The 23,587-nt window shown below is 41.1% G+C and overlaps 2 protein-coding genes across 2 annotated transcripts; both read right to left on the reverse strand.

Annotated features, from left to right (window-relative positions):
• Positions 1-4,031: 4,031 nt before the first annotated feature.
• LOC149656734 (uncharacterized) lies at positions 4,032-5,453 on the reverse strand. Its single transcript, XM_089844611.1, has one exon. The coding sequence runs from the start codon at positions 5,451-5,453 to the stop codon at positions 4,032-4,034; it is 1,422 nt and encodes a 473-aa protein (XP_089700737.1).
• Positions 5,454-13,508: 8,055 nt separating this feature from the next.
• Positions 13,509-16,269, reverse strand: LOC149656735 (uncharacterized; the record flags this gene model as incomplete). The annotated part of the gene is made up of 2 exons (XM_089844612.1): positions 13,509-15,606; positions 15,707-16,269. Coding segments are annotated over 2 exons (2,661 nt in total), but the record flags the coding sequence as incomplete, so codon positions are not given.
• Between the last annotated feature and the right edge of the window lie 7,318 nt (positions 16,270-23,587).

Below are 23,587 nucleotides of genomic sequence, written 5' to 3' on the forward strand. Positions count from 1 at the left end.
TAACGACATAGAAGCATGTCTGCTTCTCTAGCGTCCGAATTATTCATTATCCAGCCAGCTCTTAAAATCAGATAGGCCTCGTTATCAAAAAAAGCACTGTTTACTTGTTTTTCTACAGCTCTTAAATCAGTTTTTTTTCAGTAATGTAAAACAGCAGTCGCAAGGTGTGTCGTGAAACTCGTTGGTGTTTAGCATTGCCCGAGCGAATTGATTCTCGTAAAGACTCAAGATCTCACTTTCATCGAGAGTGGGCCGAGGAGCGTTAACGCTTCCTGTGGGAGCATTGTTTTGTTCGTTATTTAAATTTTTCGCACGTGTGGCTAGGATTTTTCTCGATTGCACGATGACATTCGTCAGAGAATCGTAATCACCACATTCAATTTCAGTTGAAATTTTAGTTAACGCGTTGAGCAAAGCTTTGACTTGATACATCTTATTCAGAATAGTTCTAATTCCCGAATAATGAGGAGCCAATTCAGCGAAAGAACGCAAATGACTTTGACACTCTTCGCTATCAGCGCAGTAAGAGGTGTGTCCTAGGAACGGAACTATTCTCACCATTACTTCGGCTCCATCTGGTGGTATAAACACGTTTGATTTTTTGCAAAATTCTTTTCTTAATTCGCAAAGGTCCAAATCAGACTCAAAAATTTTAGTCAAAGATTTTTCATTCGCATTGGCAACTGTGTTTACGAAAGCTAGTACTTTTGCAATGGCTCGAGTTCGAACATTACAAATATCACTGCATTCCCAATATACAGTTTTGTTTCGGTTTTCAATAAACCCACCTTCATTGATCACAAAATTTGCTTTTGGATTCTTCTCTTCAGTTTCAACCATGTTAAAAAAATTCGTAACAACTCCCGACTCATTAACTTGTAAAACTCGTTCAACGTTACTAGTCTCGTTATTGTTTTTTATGTCAACGAAATTTCCCATTTCATCAACAAACAATTCTTTTGTCGAACTGGTAACACGGTCTCTCAGAACTTTTCGTACACGACCATCAGAATCCAATTGAAAAATTTTGCTGTAATGTGAATCATCGCCATTTTTCAATATTTTTCCATTATTTCCAATCAAACAATAGGTAGTTTCATGGAAATAGGCCTCTTTCAGGCTACTGTGAAGCCTTTTTCCACCCACAACGTCTGCCAAATTGTCACTATCAATGGACCCAATTTCTTTGATTTTCTCGACAAAATCCTTAAATTCACTAACAATACCCGTTAGATGGGCGTGGTAAGCGGAATACAATTGCCTTTTCAAATGCAATATTCTACCAGCTAGCACTTGGCATTTTAGCTTGTGAGAGATAGACTTTGTGCGTCTATTTTTAGTCTCACCGTCAAAAGATTTCGATGCCGTCAGTCTTTCTGTTAGACGTTTAACTAGAAACCTTTTATAGCTTTCAGCTATAATTTTTTTGTTTTTGGTTTTGAAAATCCCCGCATTGAGGAGCTTTTTCGCAAAACCAAATTTATCTTGTTTAGTTGGTATATGTTTGGGTTTTATTTTTTTAGAGCAAAAACCCACATTAGTGCTGCCACCTGGTGCCATAGCCCTTTTACAACCTTTTGCTGTAAGAGGCGCAGATTTACGCAAAACATAGTTATTTGCATTTCTTTTCTGCAAATTATCTTTGTTTTTCAAATAATATTCCTTATTTTTAACTCGCTTAGCTTCCTTTTTTCGCAAAACTTTCGTTTCAAATTTTAATTTCAACTTAGCTAGCGCTCTCTTCTTTTTCTTTGAGTGGCTAATTTTCGATTAGCTACTTCTCGGGAAACCATTTGAAATAGTCAAAAATAACTATATTACAATATATGACTCGAGTCAAATATGTATGTGACACAAAGATTTGAAATTTGGATCTACAAAAAAAATCTAATAAAATTATGCACAAAGAACCCTTTGACTTTGTAAAGTTATGCAAATAACCCTTTGATTTTATAAAGGTATGCAAACAACCCTTTTAATTTAAAAAGATACTTGCAAAGGTACACAAAGAACCCTTTGAAATTGCAAAAGTACACAAAGAATCCTTTGAATTTGCAAAGGTACACAAAGAACCCTTTGAATTTGCAAAGGTACACAAAGAACCCTTTGAATTTGCAAAGGTACACAAAGAATCGTTTGAATTCAAAAGTACACAAAGAACCCTTTGCAAAACACTCAGATTTCGATGATGTAAAAAATAAAAAATGAAAGTAATAAAAAATAGGCTTATCATTAATATGAACAAAAAGAAAACTGGAAAGAAAAAATATAATTAAGCAGAAACTTTGTAAGAAGTTAGTTTAAATAAAACCTATTAACCCTTAAAATACTTCTAAATATATAATTTGAAGTAATATAAATAAGAATATACAGGTTTTTTAAGAAGATAATACGAACCTTAAGCCTGCATCGGAAAGTTGCCGCCTAAAAGTGAACTTTAAAGAGGGAAAAGTTCGAAATTGTGAAAAGTGAACTTTAAAGAGGGCAAAGTGCGAGGGGGCAGGCCCTATTAAAAATCAAGATGGCGGCTGTATCACAGTTAAAGTTGGCAGCAGTCATATAAGGTTCTTTATAAGTTTTTAACCTACAAAATTACATTTAAATCATGGATTTTGAAGTTGGTAAAGAAACGTTTATTCAACATTTGTAATTCTGTGAAATTTTATAGTATGCAGCGTTTGTAGAAAGAAAGTGACAGAAAGAGATGTTAAGTGAAAGGTGACCAAGTCTTTAAATGTAAGCAGAATATTGTAAAGTCAATAAAAGGGCAGAAAACGTTTGAAAAAAACAAACATTGTATTTGAAAATAAGTGACCTAAAAGAAGATCCACACGAGCTGACATATTTGTTGAATGTATCTGTAAGTTTCAAAATATCATGGTCCCAGAAATCTAGATTTTTGAAAAAATGTAAACACTGTATTGGAATAATATCTCAGGACTAGGTGATTTAAGTTGTACTAAAGTGACTGAACAATGCAAAAAAATAAAGTTGATGGAAATTTTGCCAAAGAAATGTATGTTCCAATTCCATTTGAACAAATGTGCCATGTAAAAGAGGTGTCAATCATACACAGAGAATTGACAATTGAAGAGCTATGTAATTTTACATTGAAATTGATAGCTAGCGCCCTAAATTCTGCTCTTAATTGCTTTACACAAGAAAGGTAGAATCAAAGTTGCTCTTAATATTTACACAAGTGATGTTTTATCACAGAGTGACTATAATCAGTCATCAGCTAGGGATGAACAAATTCTACCGGAAAATGTTAGGTTAGTCCTAAACAATGCTTTTCAATGTAATGATGTGATAGATAGTATTAATTTGTACACAACCATGAAATGGAAAAAGACTTAGCATTCTCAAGAAACTACATGAAATGGGCATAAAAATATATATTTAGAATTTATCAAGCCAAAATTGAAGTTTCAAAGGAAAGAACAATTTTAATGTGCATCACTCTGCCCAGCAAAAATTTGTAAGAAATAAACTGATTTGGGTTGACCTAAGAAAATAAAGAATAATATGATAAAGAAGCTACACACTTTTCATTTATACTAGAGACTGTAAGAAAAATAGATATACATCTAAAAGGTTTCCAGGACCTGAAAGGGTACCGAGTCCCAATTTTAAGCCCTTGCCAATACCCGCTGAGTCTGTCAAAATCTCCATTGAAAAAATCCTCACAGGTCAAGTTCATGACGTTATTGCATATGCTCACCAGAACTATCCCTATACGCGCCGAGCGAGGCGCCACGTTCGCCATCTAGCGTATTTTAGAAAAACAAATTGGTGGGGTAAAATTTAACATTCCCTGAAGTTTACCAGACACCCAAAAATCTGCCTTATGGAGAAAAAAACCTATTTTTGTTTTGAGTGTTCTTATTTTTAATTTCGTATGCTTAAAAAATGTGACGTGAAATGAGCAGCACAAAGAACAGAATTATATATATATATATATATATAAGGGAAAAAGTACACTTATTTTACCAAAAAAAATACATTATTGTAAGCATTTCTTAGCTTTGTTACTAAATTAGGTTAGACAAATAACAACAAAGAATGTAAATTTTCTCTAGCATAGGTGACAAAGCCCTGGGTATATGTCCCTTTAAAATTTGGAATTCTTTGACCTTCCCAATACCCTGTTGTTTTAGAAAGTCAGGAATAACAAGTTTAACATTTCTGCATGCTAGTTCTTTTGCAACATCAAAATTACAGTTAGACATTATAGCGTCGCCTTTATCTAGTGTTTCTAAAACACCACACTGTAAAAACAGGTTCTTTTCAGAAATATCTCCCGCATAGAGGTTAGAACAGAAAGTTATGTGTCCGTAGGGCGCCATTCCAATAAGAGCTTTCATTGTATTAGCCTGTTTATAATTTACTTGGGCTTCTGGTCCTGACAGCTTTTCCAGTTCAAATTCTGCACTATCAATAATTAGTCTCAAGCCAGGGTGCTTTTGTTTCATTTTCTTAATTTCCAGGGCATTAGCTAATTTTGATGTTTGGCATCTTGGCAAATTTGGGATGTACTCAAAAAGAAACAAAATCCATGTATTTAGGATTATAGACACATAGTCTTGTGATAAATTGTATAAGTAGGCTAAATATTGTTCCTCAGTTCCTCGCCTGAGTCGTACAAGCGTCATGAAAAATTCTTCCATTGGATTCAGTTTTCCTGGTCCCGCAAATTGCACAACTTTATCAAAAACTTCATCTGTACTATTAGTCACTTGAGAAGAATCTTGTCGATCATAATTTAGTTTAGTACACTCTGGTAGCAAAAGTTGATAATATGCCCAAACCATTTTGAAAGAAGGAAAGCCAGAAAAATATTTGATACTGTTATTGTCATTTATAAGTCTCTCAAATGTAAATTTTTTTTTAATTTTAACTGTTATCAGGTCAATTTCTTTTCTCATAAGTTCAACTTCATTTAGTGTATTTGAATTATGGAACAATTTTGGAGATATTTCACCAAAACTGGGTTCACCTTGGGGCTGCTTATCAACAACAGATAATAGTGGATCTTTCAAATTACAGTTTGATGCAATGTCATACTTTCTTTGATAAACACGTAATGGTTGCATTTCTTCCGAAAAATTTAATTGTTCTTTGATAATTCTATGTGAAAAGGCACATTTTCTTTGAGTTTGACTGGCGTCAGCTAACTTTAATGCATCGGACATTTTCGTGTTTTCAAAAATAGAAGGAACCGCAAATTGTTTAAGGTGTTTGCGACGTAAAGCCCCAGTTGGTAAATAATCAGTTTTCAAAAAATGTTTTGAGCATAGAAGTGAGACTTTAGAATCAGCTGGTTTGGTTCCTAATGCCACAGTTATGGCATGAAACCATTTCCGTTTCAGATCCTTATCTTTAGGTAATGCGTGATAAGTGAGCGATGAATCATTATTTCGGCAATTTTCTATAATGCAAGTACCTTTTCCCATGTTCTAAACACCGTGAGTGACTATAACACTAACCTAACAGTAACAGACGTACACACCACCCATAAACAAACGTACACCAAGGCTTAAGGAATAAATATTTTTAAGTTTTTAAAAAGCCACAAAAAATTACTGTTTCCTTTTTAAAATTTTGAAAATCGTACAGAAAACGTTGTTAACACTATCTAATCCGATATCATGAACAAATTAAATAAACAATTTAGTTATACGTGCGTTTCTGTCCAAAGTTTCTGTTTAAAGTTGGAGCTGAAAGGTCACTTAGGCCTTAGCTCGTCATAAATAAAGGAGCAAAAAAAAATTTATGCAAAGCAGAAAAAACAATTTTGATTGGTCGGTTACGAAAGTTCTAGAGTCCACCGCTAACCTAGCCGGCGCTAATGACGTAACCTAGCCGGCGCTACTGACGAATTCTTGGCGTCCTTTTTTTTTAAAATTTCATAACGGTCAGAAAACTTGAACTAACCTCATCTAAAGTAAGTTGTATGCAAAAATTGTTAAATTTTTTATAGATTTTATTATAAAATAGACTTATTTTTAAAAATTTGAATGTTTAATAATATAAGCTAGTTCAAAAATGTACTGTGAGCAAAATAATTAATGTTAAAATATTAAATTTGTGAATTTTTTGGTAGAAAATGTCTGGTATGACTTTTAATGGTGCCGTGACTGGCTTAACATTAAACATAAATTATGATAACGGAAGTCGCCGGGGAAGAGGTGGTCGCAGAGGTAGAGGGGGTCGTCAAGGTGACAAAAAACCTTATGGGCGCGGTGGCAAGCGCACCTGCTACAAATGCCGAAAACTGGGCATTTTATAAAGGATTGCCCAGAAATGAAAGGTGAAACATTTTTTTTAATTATCTGTCCTAGCATCCCTTTTGGAACATCGTGTATTTTTAAGATGGAATTAAACAAAAAGAAATCGATGAAGCAACTTTGGCCACAGATGTGGCCAATTTAACTGTTAGGGCTTTGGCCATGGATGAAGCGGCTCCGGCCATGGATGAAGCGACTCCAGCCATGGAAGAAGTGGCAGCAAATGAAACTGTTCCGTCTGCAGGTGGAACAGTTTTGGTGGAAAATGAAATAGCGGTAGAAGGGGAGACAAGCGTTAATTGTTAAAAAAAATTTAAAAAAAAAAACTTCATTTAAAATGTTTTATTCCGTTGGGGGGTGGGGGGAAAAATTAAAAATAAAAAGCAATTAGGTATTAAAATATATAAAAAATGTATTAAAATATAAAAAATGTATTAAAATATAAAAAATGTATTAAAATATAAAAAATGTATTAAAATATAAAAAATGTATTAAAATATAAAAAATGTATTAAAATATAAAAAAATGTATTAAAATATAAAAAATGTATTAAAATATAAAAAATGTATTAAAATATAAAAAATGTATTAAAATATAAAAAATGTATTAAAATATAAAAAATGTATTAAAATATAAAAAATGTATTAAAATATAAAAAATGTATTAAAATATATAAAAAATGTATTAAAATATATAGAAAATGTATTAAAATATATAAAAAATGTTTTAAAATATATAAAAATGTGTAAAATACATAAAAAATGTAATAAAATATCTAAAAATGTAAAGTTAAAAATAAAAAAAAACTTTTCAAATGTTATAGCAATAATAAAATAATATGTTGTGAATAGTTTTTCTGTGAACTTTATTTATAACAATTAATCCTTGAAAAATTACAAAAAATTATTAAACATTTAAATTCTATGAAAATTTCAGGATAATTTCTTCAATTTTTTATAGAATTTCTTGAAGAATCTATATTTAAGAATCAATTAATGAACTGGTCCCGAGGATCAGTAACCCCATGCACTTCTTAAATTTAAAAACTAGTCGATGCAATTAATAAATAGGTTTTGAACTAGAGGGATTGTGGTATTTTCATATAAATATATTAAGGTAATCATTTTGTCTTACCAGTGGTCCCTTTTTGGTTTCTACCTTTAAAATTAAGGTCCCTATTTTACCCTATTTTATTGTGAAAAGTCCCTTTTTGCCCTATTTATTTTTGAGATTTTGGTGAGAGCCCTGTTATTGGGGGAAAGAAAAATTCGGTCTGACAGAAAAATCAGGAAATTTGTCACAAAAATTAAAAAATCTGCATAAATACAAGAAAACAATAGTAACTTGTAGAAATCTGACATCTTTGAGAAAATACTATACCTGTCTGAGAATCTATATGACCCTTTTATGAAACCCAAAGCACTTGACATTTAACTTTTATTTTTTATAGTTAATTTTTGTAAAAATTTTATCACCAGAAATGTTTTCGTGGAATTTTGTTTCTTCAACTTTCATTGTTCCTCCTTTAAGATTATCTCTTATGAATTTGTATTTATTTTGTTTCCTCCAACACCTTTCCATTATAATAATCTACTAACTCTATATGTAATAAAAGGGATTTCTGAGGTACTGGTACTGCTGAAAAAGGCTGACGATTATACATTGCTTTTGTGGGTAACGTTGGTACTAAAACTAAAAATTGTACTGACTGCAGCTTCAACTATCAATAGCCATCATTTGTAAAACATGTTAAAAGTGGGTCATCAATTGTAGTCCTATGAATTAAATTAAAATAATTGTGGACTATTAATTTAAGAAAAAAAGGTATAGGCCTACTGTTAATACTTTACTTGGCAAATCACCGTTGACGACAGTGTTATTTCTTGCGTTTAATAGCTATCAGTTTACACAGAAATGTTATGTTGGGGAGGAATGTGGATATCTGCTGTAGTAAACATGGTCTTTTTTAAAGCATTACCTGATTTAAGATTTTATTCATTTGGATAGAAATGCCAATTTCTAATTAATACAATGGAGATATCAAAATAAAAGTAACAGATAAAAGCACATGTGTACTAAAGAACACAACTACATTGTTAACACTATATATATTTAAGTGACTGTGTTATTCTCTATTGCTATTCTCCCTTGATTTGACTATATTAGATACAGTATTGTCAGGAGTAGGAATTGACAAGGCGATATTGTAATAGAACGATAATGGTTTATTCGATTGAGTTTAATAAATACAGTAATAATAATAATGTACAGTGAACTAAATAACGCGTGGAAATTACGGAGACCCTGAGCGCGGGTAGTTCGGAAATACGGGCCGAGTAAGGCTACTCTTCTCCGGGGAGGTTCTAGCGTTCTAGGGCAAGCTTTTCAGCTTAATGCTTCCCAGTCGGCTAGGTCTCTTAGTAGGCTTGGCTTTTTCAGCCTAAATGTTTCCCACTAAGAGTCCCTTCGAAAAGTCCCCTTTCTAGAGGCGAGCCGGTCCTTTTATACCCTGGCCCCGCTCTGGGCGAGTCGCACTCTGGCTGTTGGTTTTTCTCTCTCTGTCTGTCTTCTCTTCGATACCCGTCCCGCTTTATACGAGTCGCGCTCTGGCTGTTGGTTTTTCTCTGGCTGTCTGTCTTTCTCTTTGATACCCGTCCGCGGGGTTGGGGCTGACAGCTCCCTGTTAGAAAAAGAGCCGACTCGGCGACCGACTTCGTCGGGGAGAAAGGTGGCATCGTCGCGGTAGATGAAGTCCGTGATGAAATCAGGATCCAAAATATCACTTACGTTGTTGGGAGTCGGGGTACGCGGCGTGACGAGGGCGTCCGACGGTGAGAGGCGGTGAATTGCGTCGTCGAAGAAGTCCGGATCCGGGGCATCGCCTACGATGTACGGAGCTGGAGTGTAAGGCTTGGTAAGGTCATCCGCTGGTGTTTGGCGCTGGAGTCGACGGTCGGCCCGGCGTTGTCTTTTCTCCATGCGTCGAATAACACGAGGGTTAAGAGGGGCGATAGTCTCCAGGTGTTGAACATGTTGTTGAAAACGGGCACGACGTAATTTAGCCGAGGGTTTCATTCTAAAAAAAATTGGTCCCGAGGGTCGGGAAGTAGAGCACTGAAGTTAGATCTCGTCTTTAAAGAGATAAGAAACGAAATGATGTTGTTTATCGGTTTCTAAACTCCAGGGGAATATCTATCGGGGCTAGTACGAGCGCGGGTTGACCGTCGAAGGCCCCCCGGGGGGACTGCAGCTGCAGGGGAGGGTTGAATAGAGGTATTAGCGTGACTTTCGCTCACAGTAGAACGAGTTTCTGGAGCATCATCGGGAAAATATGGCCAGATGGTCGGTTTTTCCTGGAACTGGACACGTCGTTCGGCCTTGAGAAAATCTTTCCGATGGGTGAAGGGTTTTAACCTTTCGACGGAGACTATATCGCTTCTACCCCCTGCAGAGGAGCGAATTTCAAAGTTATTCTCAGCTGTTTGGCGAATAATTTGGAAGGGGCCCGCGTATTGGTGGAGAAGCTTCTCTGATAAACCCGGTACCCGGCGAGGTGTTTTCAGGTAGACGAGGTCGCCCTCCTGGTAGGTTGCTTCCCGGCGTCGGAGGTCAAAGCGGGCTTTATCTTTACTCTGAGCTATGGCGTGGCGTTCGGCTGCTAATGAACGAGCGCGTTCTGCATACAAAATGTTCTCGAAGCCGAATTGGGTTTTTAACGTTGACGACGGAAGCTGTAGCGCAGCATCCACGCGCAAGTCAGCTTCGTATCCATGGAGCAAAAAGAAGGGGGAGTATCCGGTGGTAGCGTGAAGAGAGGTGTTGTACGCGAATACGAGGAAGGGCAAAAACCGATCCCAATCTTTATGATTGTTATTCACGTACTGGGACATCATATCCGCCAGAGTTTTATTAAATCTTTCCACGAGCCCATTCGTTCGAGGATGATACGCGGTGGTGCGTTTGTGATGGACGGTATAGAGTTTGTTTATTTCATCCATGAGATGGTTTACATTCTCTGTACCCCTATCTGTGAGTAACTCTTTGGGAGCACCGTACTTTAGCATGACGTCTTGTGTAAAGAACCGAGCAATTTCGTCAGCGGTTCCCCGAGGAATGGCCCTTAGCGACTACCATGCGTGTACAGTAGTCGGTGCAGATGATTATGTGGACGTTACCGTCATGAGACTGGGGGGAATGGTCCGAGTTTATCCATCGCTACTCGTTCGAACGGCTTTAGAGTGGGTGGTATGGGTTGCAGAAGACCGGCGGGTTTCCCAGGATAGATTTTTTGTTGCTGGCACTGGTGGCAGGACTGCACGTAGTTAGTGACGTGGGCCAACATTCTAGGCCAAAAGAATCGGTTGCGGATGCGCTGCCAGGTACGGTTAAGACCTAAATGTCCAGCAGTGACGACATCGTGTAAGGCAAAGAGAACAGCGTTCCGGATTTCTTTTGGGGCTACCAAAACGGACTTTAGGCCGTCTTCGGTGCGCATGCGGCGAAACAGGCAGCCGTTGTTGAGCTCGAAGCAGCGTGCCGTTCGGACGAGTTGTCTGGGTGCCGTCAACGGTTTAGTTTCCAGAAGGTGGATAATGGGACCCATGAACTTATCGTCGCGTTGCAATTGTGGATTGTCATATTGCGTTAGATCCAAGGGGTCCTTTTCTACCGGTGCTAGGAGAGAGTCATGGATGGCCGGAGCCGGTTCATATGGGCTTCGTGAAAGGGCATCAGCGTCCAGATGTTTGCGGCCGCTTTTGAATCGGATGGTGGGACTGAATTCTTGAAGAGTCAGTGACCACCGGGCCAATCGACCGTTTGGGTTCTTGACTGAGGTTAGCCAGCATAGCCCGTGATGGTCAGTGACGATGGTGAGTGGGCGCCCATAAACGTAAGGGCGAAATTTGTTGGTTCCAAAGACAATGGCGAGGCATTCCCGTTCGGTGGGGCTGTAATTTCTTTCGGCTGCATTCAATAATCGGCTGGCGTATGCTATAACCCGTTCTTGGTTGTTAATTCGTTGTTTGAGAATTGCACCAATTCCAAAGGCTGACGCGTCGGTGTGTATCTCAAATGGCTCGTTCCATTGAGGGTGTCGGACGATGGGCGTGGAGACGAGGCAGTCGCGGAGATAGCGAAAGGCTTGGTCGGCTGCGAGACTCCAGACGAAGGGGTTGTCCTTTTTAGTCAGCTCGGTTAATGGTCTGGCAACACCGGCAAAATCCTGAATGAATCGGCGGTAGTGCCCCGCGAGACCCAAGAATTGGTGCACTTGTTTGACGGTTTTAGGTGTATTGAATTTGGCTACGGCGTCTAGGTTTGGGGGGGTCAGGCATGATCCCATTTCCGTCGATGACGTGTCCCAAGTAGCGGATGCGCGGTTGAGCGAAAGAACATTTGCTCGGCTTGATTTTCAAGTTCGCTTTTCGTAAGCAGGTTAATACTTGGTCTAGGTGGTTTAGATGCGAGTCAAAGGACTGGGAGAATATGATGATGTCGTCCAGGTACGCCATGGTGACCTGCCACATGAGGCTGCCTAGCGTCTTGTACATTAACCGTTGAAATGTTGCAGGGGCATTACACAGTCCCATGCCCAGGACATTAAATTCATACTGCCCGTCCGGAGTAACGAAGGCAGTTTTTTCTTTAAGGGCAAAGTGCATGGAGAAAGGGGCTGTTTAATTCCGATCTGGCGCCTACTGAATTTGAAATTTGCAGCCTGACTTCTTTTTATCCTAAATTTTGGACCTTTCTTCATAACCTGATATTGTTTTCGTTTAATTCGGTTAATTGTGTAGTTAATTATTGATTAATTGGCAAAGCATGTTTTTTGTTATGTTTTTCCTGTGTAGCTCCTAGAGAAACGTCGTCAGGTCTAAAATTTTTTTTGCATTACAAATACTAAAACTATATATAGTACCTAAAATAATTTTCAAATTAATTACTCCAAAACTTAATTAATTATCTAATAAAAACCATAAAACTTCTAATTGAAAATATGGTTTTTGTATTTCCTGTCCAGCACAGGAAGTTTCCCGTTTAAGCCTTCAATCTTGGTTTTTCCTAATAGTAAATACCTTTCTTTGGTACCTAAATATAATTTCAAAAAACTCAAATCGGAAGATAATTTGATATTAATTAAAAACTAAATATCAAGTTTTCCTATGTATCTCATCGAAAAATATAATTAGACATAAAGTTATTTTTTAGGTTGGTAGAGCATAATTAGACCGAGAACCTAAAATAAAATTGGAAGTCGTAAGTCTCAAACATAATTAGTTATATAAATAAAACAGCTTTGGGCCGCTAAAAGTGTGAAACCAATAGATGGCAGCTTAGACGCTTTTTTTTTATAAAATTTGGAAAAATAGGGTGAAGATCCCTACAAAAACTACTATGGAGGGGTCTGGTTAAGGGGGGGGGCTGTCTTAAATACCCTTGTGCCCTGGTCATACGAGGGCGAGCAAGCATATTTACAAAGGAAAGTTATTTTTGGCCTGGGGGGCCAAAGGAAGGACGAAAATTAGTTCAAGGGTGTGAGTATACTGCAGTGTAACTATGGATAATGAAACAGAAGAGTGAAAGTTGGAGTATAGATGATAAACTATTGAAAGGGCGACTTAGTACCTATTGAGTCAATTCCGTTGGACTCTGACGCGAAGAAGACTGCTTCAATAAAAAAAAGACATTTGAGAGAAAAATACCCTGAAAAAGGTAAACTAAGTTCTCGTATTGAGTCTAGCTATTTCACGGAATGTGTTACAAGTAGCTGTTCAACCCCCCTTTCCCTCCTAACTCACATTGGAACCCGTCCATTTGAAGAGACAAACAAAAATGAAACTCGGAAGATGCCTATTTTTGAACTGTACTCTGAATCTGTTTGAATTTTCTGCATGAGCTATTCTATAGATCTCTAAGATCTACAAAATAAATAGATAAATAGAGGAGTTTATTCCTGAACGTTCTGTAAATCAAATCGATTCAGGCTATGGTATGCCTACAATTTTCTCTTATAGTACTTTAATTTCACCTAGGGATTGTTATGTAAGAATAGCCTGAGTTAGAACGTGTGTTATTCGTTTTGTTTGTTTTTCAATACATTTTGAGATTACCTTCAATTCAAAAAGTGGGTAGCCCTTAAAAGGGCTGTTGTTTGATCAGTTTTATACATCGTGATCAGGATCAAAAATTATTGAGACAATTACTCAATTAGTATTTCGTCTACTTTTGACGAGCTCTTCTACCTAAACGAAATTCTGGTTGTGCGATATCTGGTTGGTTATATTTTGTAGTAGGGCTCGAACCCTTATCCGAGTTGGTACGAGACCGCTTCCGTTGTTCGAAAACTTCTTCGCGTTTCCTCTTTTTCTCAGCGTTTACTTCATCTTGCTGCTTCTTTTCCTCAATCGCGTGTGTAATATAAGATGGTTCGCGAATTTCCATATTACGAGGCACACGTGGGTCGATGATTTCTGGAAGCAAACAATGGAAGTAAAACCGTTCCAGGAACGGAAGCATGTTTTCTCTCCAAAACCTTGTGTCCCTATGTATTCGTTGCCACTCAATGCCCTTGGGGCTCCATACTATGAAGTCGGAAAATTTTTTTTCGGCGATATTGAGCTGCCCTTGTACTTGGTAATAGTACTTGTGCGTAGTTTTGAGGAAGATGCTGTTATTTTTTTGTGTGCAGTAAAAATTTTTTACGCGTTCCGTTGCTTCTAAAGGAGTCATACTTTCTATACTCTTCGGGCATTTCACTTCTATCAAGCCATCTTCGTCAATTAGACCGTCAGGAGAAGCGGCGAGATAAAAGTGTTCCAGGCTAACAAAGATACCGCATTTTGTAACTGTGGTTCCTGCCATCCTTTGGTAATCCGCGATTGCGACCTCTTCATTTGTTTTGCCGTATTGCATCGCCGGAGTATTCACGGGAGGGATATAGAGCAGTCGCTTGACCAATGTCTTGCATCCCGTGGTTTTCTTTCGTTTGCAAAATTCGCCAAAGTTGGAAGCGGTCAGGCGATTTCTTCTCTCTCGCATCCATCGGTCATTCGATGCTTGGCCGCGAGTCTCGCTTTCAACCTCCATTTGAATTTCGTGGTTGACTGTAAGATTTTGGATAGTCTCCGATTTTCGCGATTCGTACTCTTCCAAATTCATGTCCGGTTGTTGGCAACTGGATCCGTAGTCCGCTTGACCAGCCTCTAAATCTCGGGAAATGTCATTTTTGGGTTTATACCTTTTTTCCCCGTTTTTGGCCTTCTCAACAAATTTCCTATAGCTTGCCGATTCCTTTTGTTTCTTAGCGATGTGCTTCTTCAGAAACTTATTTGGACTTATTGTTGTAATCTTTTTCCAGGTTCGGTGGTACCACGATCTACCCAAATGCTGGCAAAGACCCGCCGCGTAACACCTTCGCTGAAAAGAAGCTTTTTTGCCACGATTTATTTGCTTTCCGCCAGTGAATTTAGCTACTAGAGACATGTAATTTTCCGCCGCGTTACTTGTGTCATTTTTAATCAAGCGATGAGCTTTCGCGGCTAAATTATTTATGGCGGACATAATTTTGAAGAACAAATCTCTGGGAATGGTATGAGATTTGTCAATTCCCTGGATTCTTTTGCAAAAATACGTTCTGCAATGCGCATGATTTCCAAAAACGTGTTTTGGAATGTTCTTTAAATCTGTGACTAAATCCTGCACAGTGCCTTTGTTTTTAGCGGCGTGATATATCGCACCTTTGGCCCCTTTGGTCATTTGCCTTATTCTGCCCGTATTTAAAACTCTTTTATATTCAGCAGATGTCGCAGAATGCTTGTATAACTGTTTAGTTAGATTTTTCACCGCGTGATTGGTACATTCGATTTTGGAAACTTGCGGTCCGTAGGAAACGCTTTCCAAAATGTTCTTGTATACGGAGGAATCACCGTCACCAATAAACTCCCGGTATTGGATCCCGTGCATAGTTTCACTATGTTTGAAACCGTCTACAAGAATGGCAGCTTCCATACTCGCGGACGGCCCATTCCAGTTCTTCAAGCACTTGTGGACTTTTGGAACCTGATCCCTCCTCTCATAAAAATCGCACATGGCGCAATATTTATTTCTCACTCCGATGAAGAGAATTTTCTTCGATCTTTTCCCTATGATAATAGCCACCCCCGAGTTTGCCGAATACCGGTGACCATGACTCCTGTGGGACCAGCCACCATCAATTATAACCGTTATAAACGGAACGCCCTGGTGAACATCCCCAGCCTCTTCCGCCAATCGTTTTTCTTCTTTTCCTGCAGATATAATCTCTTCGTATGCTTTCCCACTTCTAAAATAAGTAGAAATTAAACTTAGTTTAAAATTGGTAATTAAATTTACACGAAATTTATTTCACTTTAAAGGGCAACTAGAGTCGTTTCCCTAACCACCTCGCCCCCCCCACTCTAATTTTGGAATTTCTTACCTCTCCAAGTTTTTCTTCCGATTTGCTAAATGTTCTCTTGGACATAACAGGAACTCCGATGACAGAAAAAAGTTCATCTAAATTGGCGTGACCACCTCCGATGCTCACTGTACCCCATACTGCTGCATCGTTAATAGTTAAATTTTTCCTGGAATCTTGCAAATTTAGAGGAACGGGGTCGGTAGTGATGACCTGAGTTTGGTGACAATAAGGGCATTCGAAAGTATACGTCGAATAAAAACCTTGAATTTTTTCGTGGCTAAATTTAAATGAACCGCTCGTATTTCTTGGGCACTTATGACGCTCCAAACTTCGTACTTGATTGATAAAATGCCTAATGTCAACCACCCTTCTTCCTTCGAGCTTTTGGGCATTCGAGTCTTGGCTCGGATGTGGAGGTCCATATTCTACTACCAAATTGGGTAGATTTTCATCAACCGAGAATCCAGCCTCTATTATTGAAAAATCCACATTGTCGAGTGGTGGTGGTATTCTTGATGCATTATCTCTTTTATCCTCCGCAGAGATATTAGCGCTAATTTTTGGGGACGAATGTTTACTTGGAGGGCTAGAAGTGGGTAGGCTTTCTCGAAAAGACAAGAAACCGGAGTCTGATTGCCCAAAATCTTCAACTGATATAGCCACATCCGAATCTTCTAGACGCGACTCATTTATTGACGAGATATTGCGGTCTTCACTCGATGCTATATTTAGAGATGTATCTACCGCTTTCACCTGAACTTTTCGATACCTTTTTTTACGAGAGCGCACTTTAGACGGATGTGGTTTGGAATTCCTACCCATTTTCAAATCAAATCGAAGCGATTTAAATATTCAAAATTATCAAGAAAACTAAGGATAATTGCACGTCCGATATGTAGGTCAGAGACAGAAACTCTAAATACTGGCTTCCAAAAAAAGCTTTCAAAGCTTCCAAAAATAAAATTCTGGGTAGGGGGGTGAGAAAAACACATAAAAAAGCTAGGACAGTGAGAAAGTCGGGGTCGGACATTATTTCAAACTTTATTCAAAACCCATACTACCGTTTTTAGTGGTTTCTCAGCTCTTTTGGTATAATTTCTGATTTCAGGAAACTTTTCAACCACTCGGTCGCTCCGTTGTTTACACGCGCGAAACGCCCCTCATTTCCTATTGTATTGGTTTTTGAAAAGGGCTCGAATCATCCCTAAGTTCAATTACTATTTTGAAATTTTTAGACCGCCTTGGGCGCCGCGTGTAGCTGGAGCTTTCATACCTCTTTACTTTCATCGGCAAAGATAAGAAATCTAGTTCTTTTGTCAACGGGCCCGACTCTAAGACTCCCCTTTCTTATGTCAGTTAAAAAAGGCTATAAAATGGAAAGCATATGGACCCACTTTAACACCCATTTCGGACGACAAGTTACCATGTCGCCTACTTTAAAATGGGCAACTTTAATTTGACTCATTCTTGTCTCAACTAATATTCAGTATATACAAGGCTTCACCACTTATAAAGCCATTCGCATTGAATAGCGTTAGATCCTAGTATAGAGAAAGTTTACTTCTGGCATTGGGATCGTTTGTAGTAGGAAAGCTTCTATATTTCCCCTATAGCTCCTGCTGCAAAGGGGGCTCGAAAGGTCTCAACCCCCGTTTACTACAGCGCCATCGTTTGAAAAAGATTCGAACTTTACCTTGGTCGTCTTGGCCCTTAATGGATTCCTCCAGTTCTACTTGAAAGTACCCGGAGGCTAAGTCTAAGGTGGAGAATAAAGTAGATCCAGCCAGTCGGTCAAGGGTGTCGTCGATCCGCGGCAGAGGGTGGACGTCCTTTTTTGTGATGGCGTTCAATTTTCGCCAGTCAACGCAGAAACGCCAGGTGCCATCTCGTTTCTTGATCAAGAGGACTGGGGCAGCCCACGGGCTACACGATTCACGAATGGTTCCATTATCGAGTAGCTTCTGTACTTCCTTTTGGAGGACTTCTCTTTCCTTTAGCGATTTTCGGTACGGGTGAGAACGGACGGGGGCGTTGTCGCCAGTGTGTATTTGATGTCGGATGAGAGACGTTCGCCCCAGGTCGCCTTCGAATTGAGAAAAGACGTCTGCATGTTGTTGCAAGAGGGCGAGTAGTCGTTCCTTGTCGGTGGCAGAGAGCTGGGCCCCCAGATCTAAGTCATTCGGGAGGTTGGTTTCCGGTTGTGCACTATCCGTATTTATGACGTTTAGTTCTATAACCTCGTGGGCCCGAGCCAGTTTAGCGTTACGCGGGAGAATTATTGGTCGATTGTGGGGGTTAGCTACCCGAACTAGAGCTTTCTCGTTTTCGAAGGTTGTCAGCGTTTTACACACAAGTAGCCCGAATCGTTGGTAAGTTGACGGGAGAGGTTCGATCAGGACGGAACCTGTTGTTTGCGAGGCTATAACTTCGAGGGCGAGTTCGGAGGATGGAGGGATGGTAATGTCCGCTACGTTTCGTACCAAATTGGAATGTTCGAAGAGGGTGTCCGGTAGGGGGAAGGTCGCGCCGCCGATGGTGACAGAGCGATTTTTAAAACTAATCTCAACCTCGTTGTCATCGCAGAACTCGAGCCCAAGGAGGAGCTCGTAGTCAAAGTTGGCTATTATAAGGGCGTCGACCTGATAAAGGGTCTGACCGATGTTGATGTTGAAGGTGGTGACCCCTAAGGGTGTGAGTAGAGTGCCGTCTGCTACACGAAGTTTAGTTGAGTCGGCAGGCCGGACGGGTAGGTTTAATTCTTGGACGACGGTAGGGTTGATTATATTTTTAGTGCTGCCGGAGTCGAGGATGAGGTTTAATTGTTTATTGTTTATGGTGCCGGGTAACGAAACTAGCTTGTTGGAAGGGTTTAGGAGGAGCGGGTAGATAGACTTGGACGGCGAGGTACCTCCTTTTACGACCGTCGGGCCTCGTTTCCCGAAGTTCCATTAGGGTGAGGTGATGGGCTGCGACCTCGGCGCCAGTCGGAGGACGTGCGGTTCGGAGCGAATGGCGAGGGACTTCGGTTTCTGGAGGCGTAATGAGGCGGTGGCCGGAACGGGGATCGATTTCGGATTTCGGCCGAGTACGAGCCAGACCGATTTGGCGGGGTGCAGAGATTTCTTGAGGAATAATAGTTATCGCCGCTGTTTCCCGCGGTGTATCGGTCCGCCTGAGTGGTCTCTCGACAGTAGGAGGCGTAATTGTCCTTGCGCCCACACTTGTAGCATGATAAGCCCGATGGGCTAGGGTCCCGGCGTCGTGATGTGGACCGCAGAGAGTCCATTTCGCGACGCAAGTCCTTTATTTCCTGTCGCAATGTGTCGAGTTCTCCGCTGGCGGTGGTTTGGTAAAGGGCAGGCGCGTGTACTGTTACGGCAGGTGTTGTTTTGGTGGCGATGTGGGTCAGGAGCTCTAGAATTTTTCCCTCCGAGGTGCCGAGAGGAGATGGTGTCGTCATTTGAACGGAGCCGAGAAGATGTAGTTTAGTTAGGAAGTCCTGGGGGCTACTAGGACACATCAGGATCAGTTTATCACGGAGTTCCGGTATTAGTCCGCGGAGAAGAAAGTTCACTTTCTCCGACTGAGCCATGTTTGGGTTGGCCAGTGAGCAAAGAGTCATTGTGTCTCGGTAGTAGGTGACCGGATCGGTCTCCGGAAGTTGTCGATGAGCCAGTAATTCGATAAATATGGCTTGGTGGGAGCGACCGAATTCGCTTAATAGGGCAGCTTTCCATTCTTGCCATGTGTTACGGGGTGTCGCAGTCGTTATCCGGACTTGGGTGGCATACCAAGCGAGCGACTTTCCCAGGAAGACAGACGGAAGCAAGGCAATGCGGTCGGCGTCAGTTTTTCCCGTTGTCTTCTGTTCGAATATGGTGATGAAATCGTTTACATCCTGTGTTTCCGGGTCGTATTTTGGTACGTCCCTTTGTAGCGTTAGGGCGCTGAGTGCCGCGACAACAGCGGCTGCGATATCGGCGGCAGAGGCCATGGTGGCGGGTACGGCTTTAGTAGAAGGCGATGGCCGGCGTCGGATCGGGTGCTCTAGGGCGGCGACCTCCGGAGCGAGATGGAGAATCCGACGGGATGTTCGCGGTGGAAGCTCGGAACGTTTTTCGGGTAGAGTCGGTAACTGAAGTTTTTCCGGAGATTCAGGCGCCGAATAGATTTCGGTATCGTCTGAGGAGTATTCCGAGCGCGGTGATTTAGAACGGGGGTGGCTACTCATAAGAGTGTACAGAGCACGGTACGATCGTTGCCCGGCGCCTCCACCAGTTGTCAGGAGTAGGAATTGACAAGGCGATATTGTAATAGAACGATAATGGTTTATTCGATTGAGTTTAATAAATACAGTAATAATAATAATGTATAGTGAACTAAATAACGCGTGGAAATTACGGAGACCGTGAGCGCGGGTAGTTCGGAAATACGGGCCGAGTAAGGCTACTCTTCTCCGGGGAGGTTCTAGCGTTCTAGGGCAAGCTTTTCAGCTTAATGCTTCCCAGTCGGCTAGGTCTCTTAGTAGGCTTGGCTTTTTCAGCCTAAATGTTTCCCACTAAGAGTCCCTTCGAAAAGTCCCCTTTCTAGAGGCGAGCAGGTCCTTTTATACCCTGGCCCCGCTCTGGGCGAGTCGCACTCTGGCTGTTGGTTTTTCTCTCTCTGTCTGTCTTCTCTTCGATACCCGTCCCGCTTTATACGAGTCGCGCTCTGGCTGTTGGTTTTTCTCTGGCTGTCTGTCTTTCTCTTTGATACCCGTCCGCGGGGTTGGGGCTGACAGCTCCCTGTTAGAAAAAGAGCCGACTCGGCGACCGACTTCGTCGGGGAGAAAGGTGGCATCGTCGCGGTCGATGAAGTCCGTGATGAAATCAGGATCCGAAATATCACTTACGTTGTTGGGAGTCGGGGTACGCGGCGTGACGAGGGCGTCCGACGGTGAGAGGCGGTGAATTGCGTCGTCGAAGAAGTCCGGATCCGGGGCATCGCCTACGATGTACGGAGCTGGAGTGTAAGGCTTGGTAAGGTCATCCGCTGGTGTTTGGCGCTGGAGTCGACGGTCGGCCCGGCGTTGTCTTTTCTCCATGCGTCGAATAACACGAGGGTTAAGAGGGGCGATAGTCTCCAGGTGTTGAACATGTTGTTGAAAACGGGCACGACGTAATTTAGCCGAGGGTTTCATTCTAAAATAAATTGGTCCCGAGGGTCGGGAAGTAGAGCACTGAAGTTAGATCTCGTCTTTAAAGAGATAAGAAACGAAATGATGTTGTTTAACGGTTTCTTAACTCCAGGGGAATATCTATCGGGGCTAGTACGAGCGCGGGTTGACCGTTGAAGGCCCCCCGGGGGGACTGCAGCTGCAGGGGAGGGTTGAATAGAGGTATTAGCGTGACTTTCGCTCACAGTAGAACGAGTTTCTGGAGCATCATCGGGAAAATATGGCCAGATGGTCGGTTTTTCCTGGAACTGGACACGTCGTTCGGCCTTGAGAAAATCTTTCCGATGGGTGAAGGGTTTTAACCTTTCGACGGAGACTATATCGCTTCTACCCCCTGCAGAGGAGCGAATTTCAAAGTTATTCTCAGCTGTTTGGCGAATAATTTGGAAGGGGCCCGCGTATTGGTGGAGAAGCTTCTCTGATAAACCCGGTACCCGGCGAGGTGTTTTCAGGTAGACGAGGTCGCCCTCCTGGTAGGTTGCTTCCCGGCGTCGGAGGTCAAAGCGGGCTTTATCTTTACTCTGAGCTATGGCGTGGCGTTCGGCTGCTAATGAACGAGCGCGTTCTGCATACAAAATGTTCTCGAAGCCGAATTGGGTTTTTAACGTTGACGACGGAAGCTGTAGCGCAGCATCCACGCGCAAGTCAGCTTCGTATCCATGGAGCAAAAAGAAGGGGGAGTATCCGGTGGTAGCGTGAAGAGAGGTGTTGTACGCGAATACGAGGAAGGGTAAAAACCGATCCCAATCTTCCCAGGAAGACAGACGGAAGCAAGGCAATGCGGTCGGCGTCAGTTTTTCCCGTCGTCTTCTGTTCGAATATGGTGATGAAATCGTTTACATCCTGTGTTTCCGGGTCGTATTTTGGTACGTCCCTTTGTAGCGTTAGGGCGCTGAGTGCCGCGACAACAGCGGCTGCGATATCGGCGGCAGAGGCCATGGTGGCGGGTACGGCTTTAGTAGAAGGCGATGGCCGGCGTCGGATCGGGTGCTCTAGGGCGGCGACCTCCGGAGCGAGATGGAGAATCCGACGGGATGTTCGCGGTGGAAGCTCGGAACGTTTTTCGGGTAGAGTCGGTAACTGAAGTTTTTCCGGAGATTCAGGCGCCGAATAGATTTCGGTATCGTCTGAGGAGTATTCCGAGCGCGGTGATTTAGAACGGGGGTGGCTACTCATAAGAGTGTACAGAGCACGGTACGATCGTTGCCCGGCGCCTCCACCAGTTGTCAGGAGTAGGAATTGACAAGGCGATATTGTAATAGAACGATAATGGTTTATTCGATTGAGTTTAATAAATACAGTAATAATAATAATGTACAGTGAACTAAATAACGCGTGGAAATTACGGAGACCGTGAGCGCGGGTAGTTCGGAAATACGGGCCGAGTAAGGCTACTCTTCTCCGGGGAGGTTCTAGCGTTCTAGGGCAAGCTTTTCAGCTTAATGCTTCCCAGTCGGCTAGGTCTCTTAGTAGGCTTGGCTTTTTCAGCCTAAATGTTTCCCACTAAGAGTCCCTTCGAAAAGTCCCCTTTCTAGAGGCGAGCAGGTCCTTTTATACCCAGGCCCCGCTCTGGGCGAGTCGCACTCTGGCTGTTGGTTTTTCTCTCTCTGTCTGTCTTCTCTTCGATACCCGTCCCGCTTTATACGAGTCGCGCTCTGGATGTTGGTTTTTCTCTGGCTGTCTGTCTTTCTCTTTGATACCCGTCCGCGGGGTTGGGGCTGACAGTATCTTAAATTACTATTATTTAGCGGTACTGTTACCTTAGTTACCAGCAAACTCGATTTTTAAACTTGGGTTCCAACTCCCTAGTTTTGTTTTGACCAAGGCTTACCGAAATAAACTAATTTACAAATTACCTGATAAATCACACATATAAAGTGTATTATATTTAACTATTATTAAGTTTTTGAAACGAAAGAAAGTGAAATCAAACCTTATTATCCACCTATCTCTACCAAAAGTAAATAAATGAGGTTTTAACCGTCTTATCGACACTCGACAGCGCGTGGATTCATTCAACTTTTCAAGATTAATTCACCTTCAATGGACCATTTCATCCATAATGCTTTAGGAAGAAATGCTGGAGTTATAATAAGGCAACTAAACCCTAATAAAGGCTGGTTTTGATCGCGCTGTCATTTTTCAGTAAATCGGTGTATGCCTAGTATAATATCGCAAATCAAGATATGCCGTAAATATTGTCAAAATGAATACTTAGACTTAATTTTTATCCATGAAAATCGCTTAGCGCCTAGTAAAATGTTTTACCTTTCATTTAAAACCGTTTTTAAGTCTAACAAACGTATATTTAAATCTAAAAGTGCCTGGACAAAATCGTTGTTTTCAAAAAAAATCCCATGTTATTTCTATGGGAAATTTCAAGTTTTTCGTCAAAAGGGCTGATTAATTTTATGCAAATGAAAACCACCCTTAGCAACTTTATTTTTTATAAAATAAACTAATGGATGGATCTTTATGAAATTTTAACCACATATTGAGGACCCGAATTGTAGTTCTGTGGATGTTTTTCAAAACAGTTAATACAATACAAAAAAAATTGCATCCAAACAAAAAACTCTCCTTATACATTAAGAGCAGTATGAGGTCTTATCTTAGAGAGCTATCGCTCTCCTAGAATAAATAACG

Source organism: Phalangium opilio, unplaced genomic scaffold, assembly GCF_054372755.1.
Source record: "Phalangium opilio isolate 3A_F unplaced genomic scaffold, DU_Popi_V2 ptg000077l_1, whole genome shotgun sequence".
Classification (NCBI taxonomy): domain Eukaryota; kingdom Metazoa; phylum Arthropoda; class Arachnida; order Opiliones; family Phalangiidae; genus Phalangium; species Phalangium opilio.

What these genes read in the sequence shown, in the direction of transcription:
- LOC149656734 (XM_089844611.1), bottom strand. Translation starts at nt 5,453, where the DNA reads ATGGGAAAAGGTACTTGCATTATAGAAAATTGCCGAAATAATGATTCA.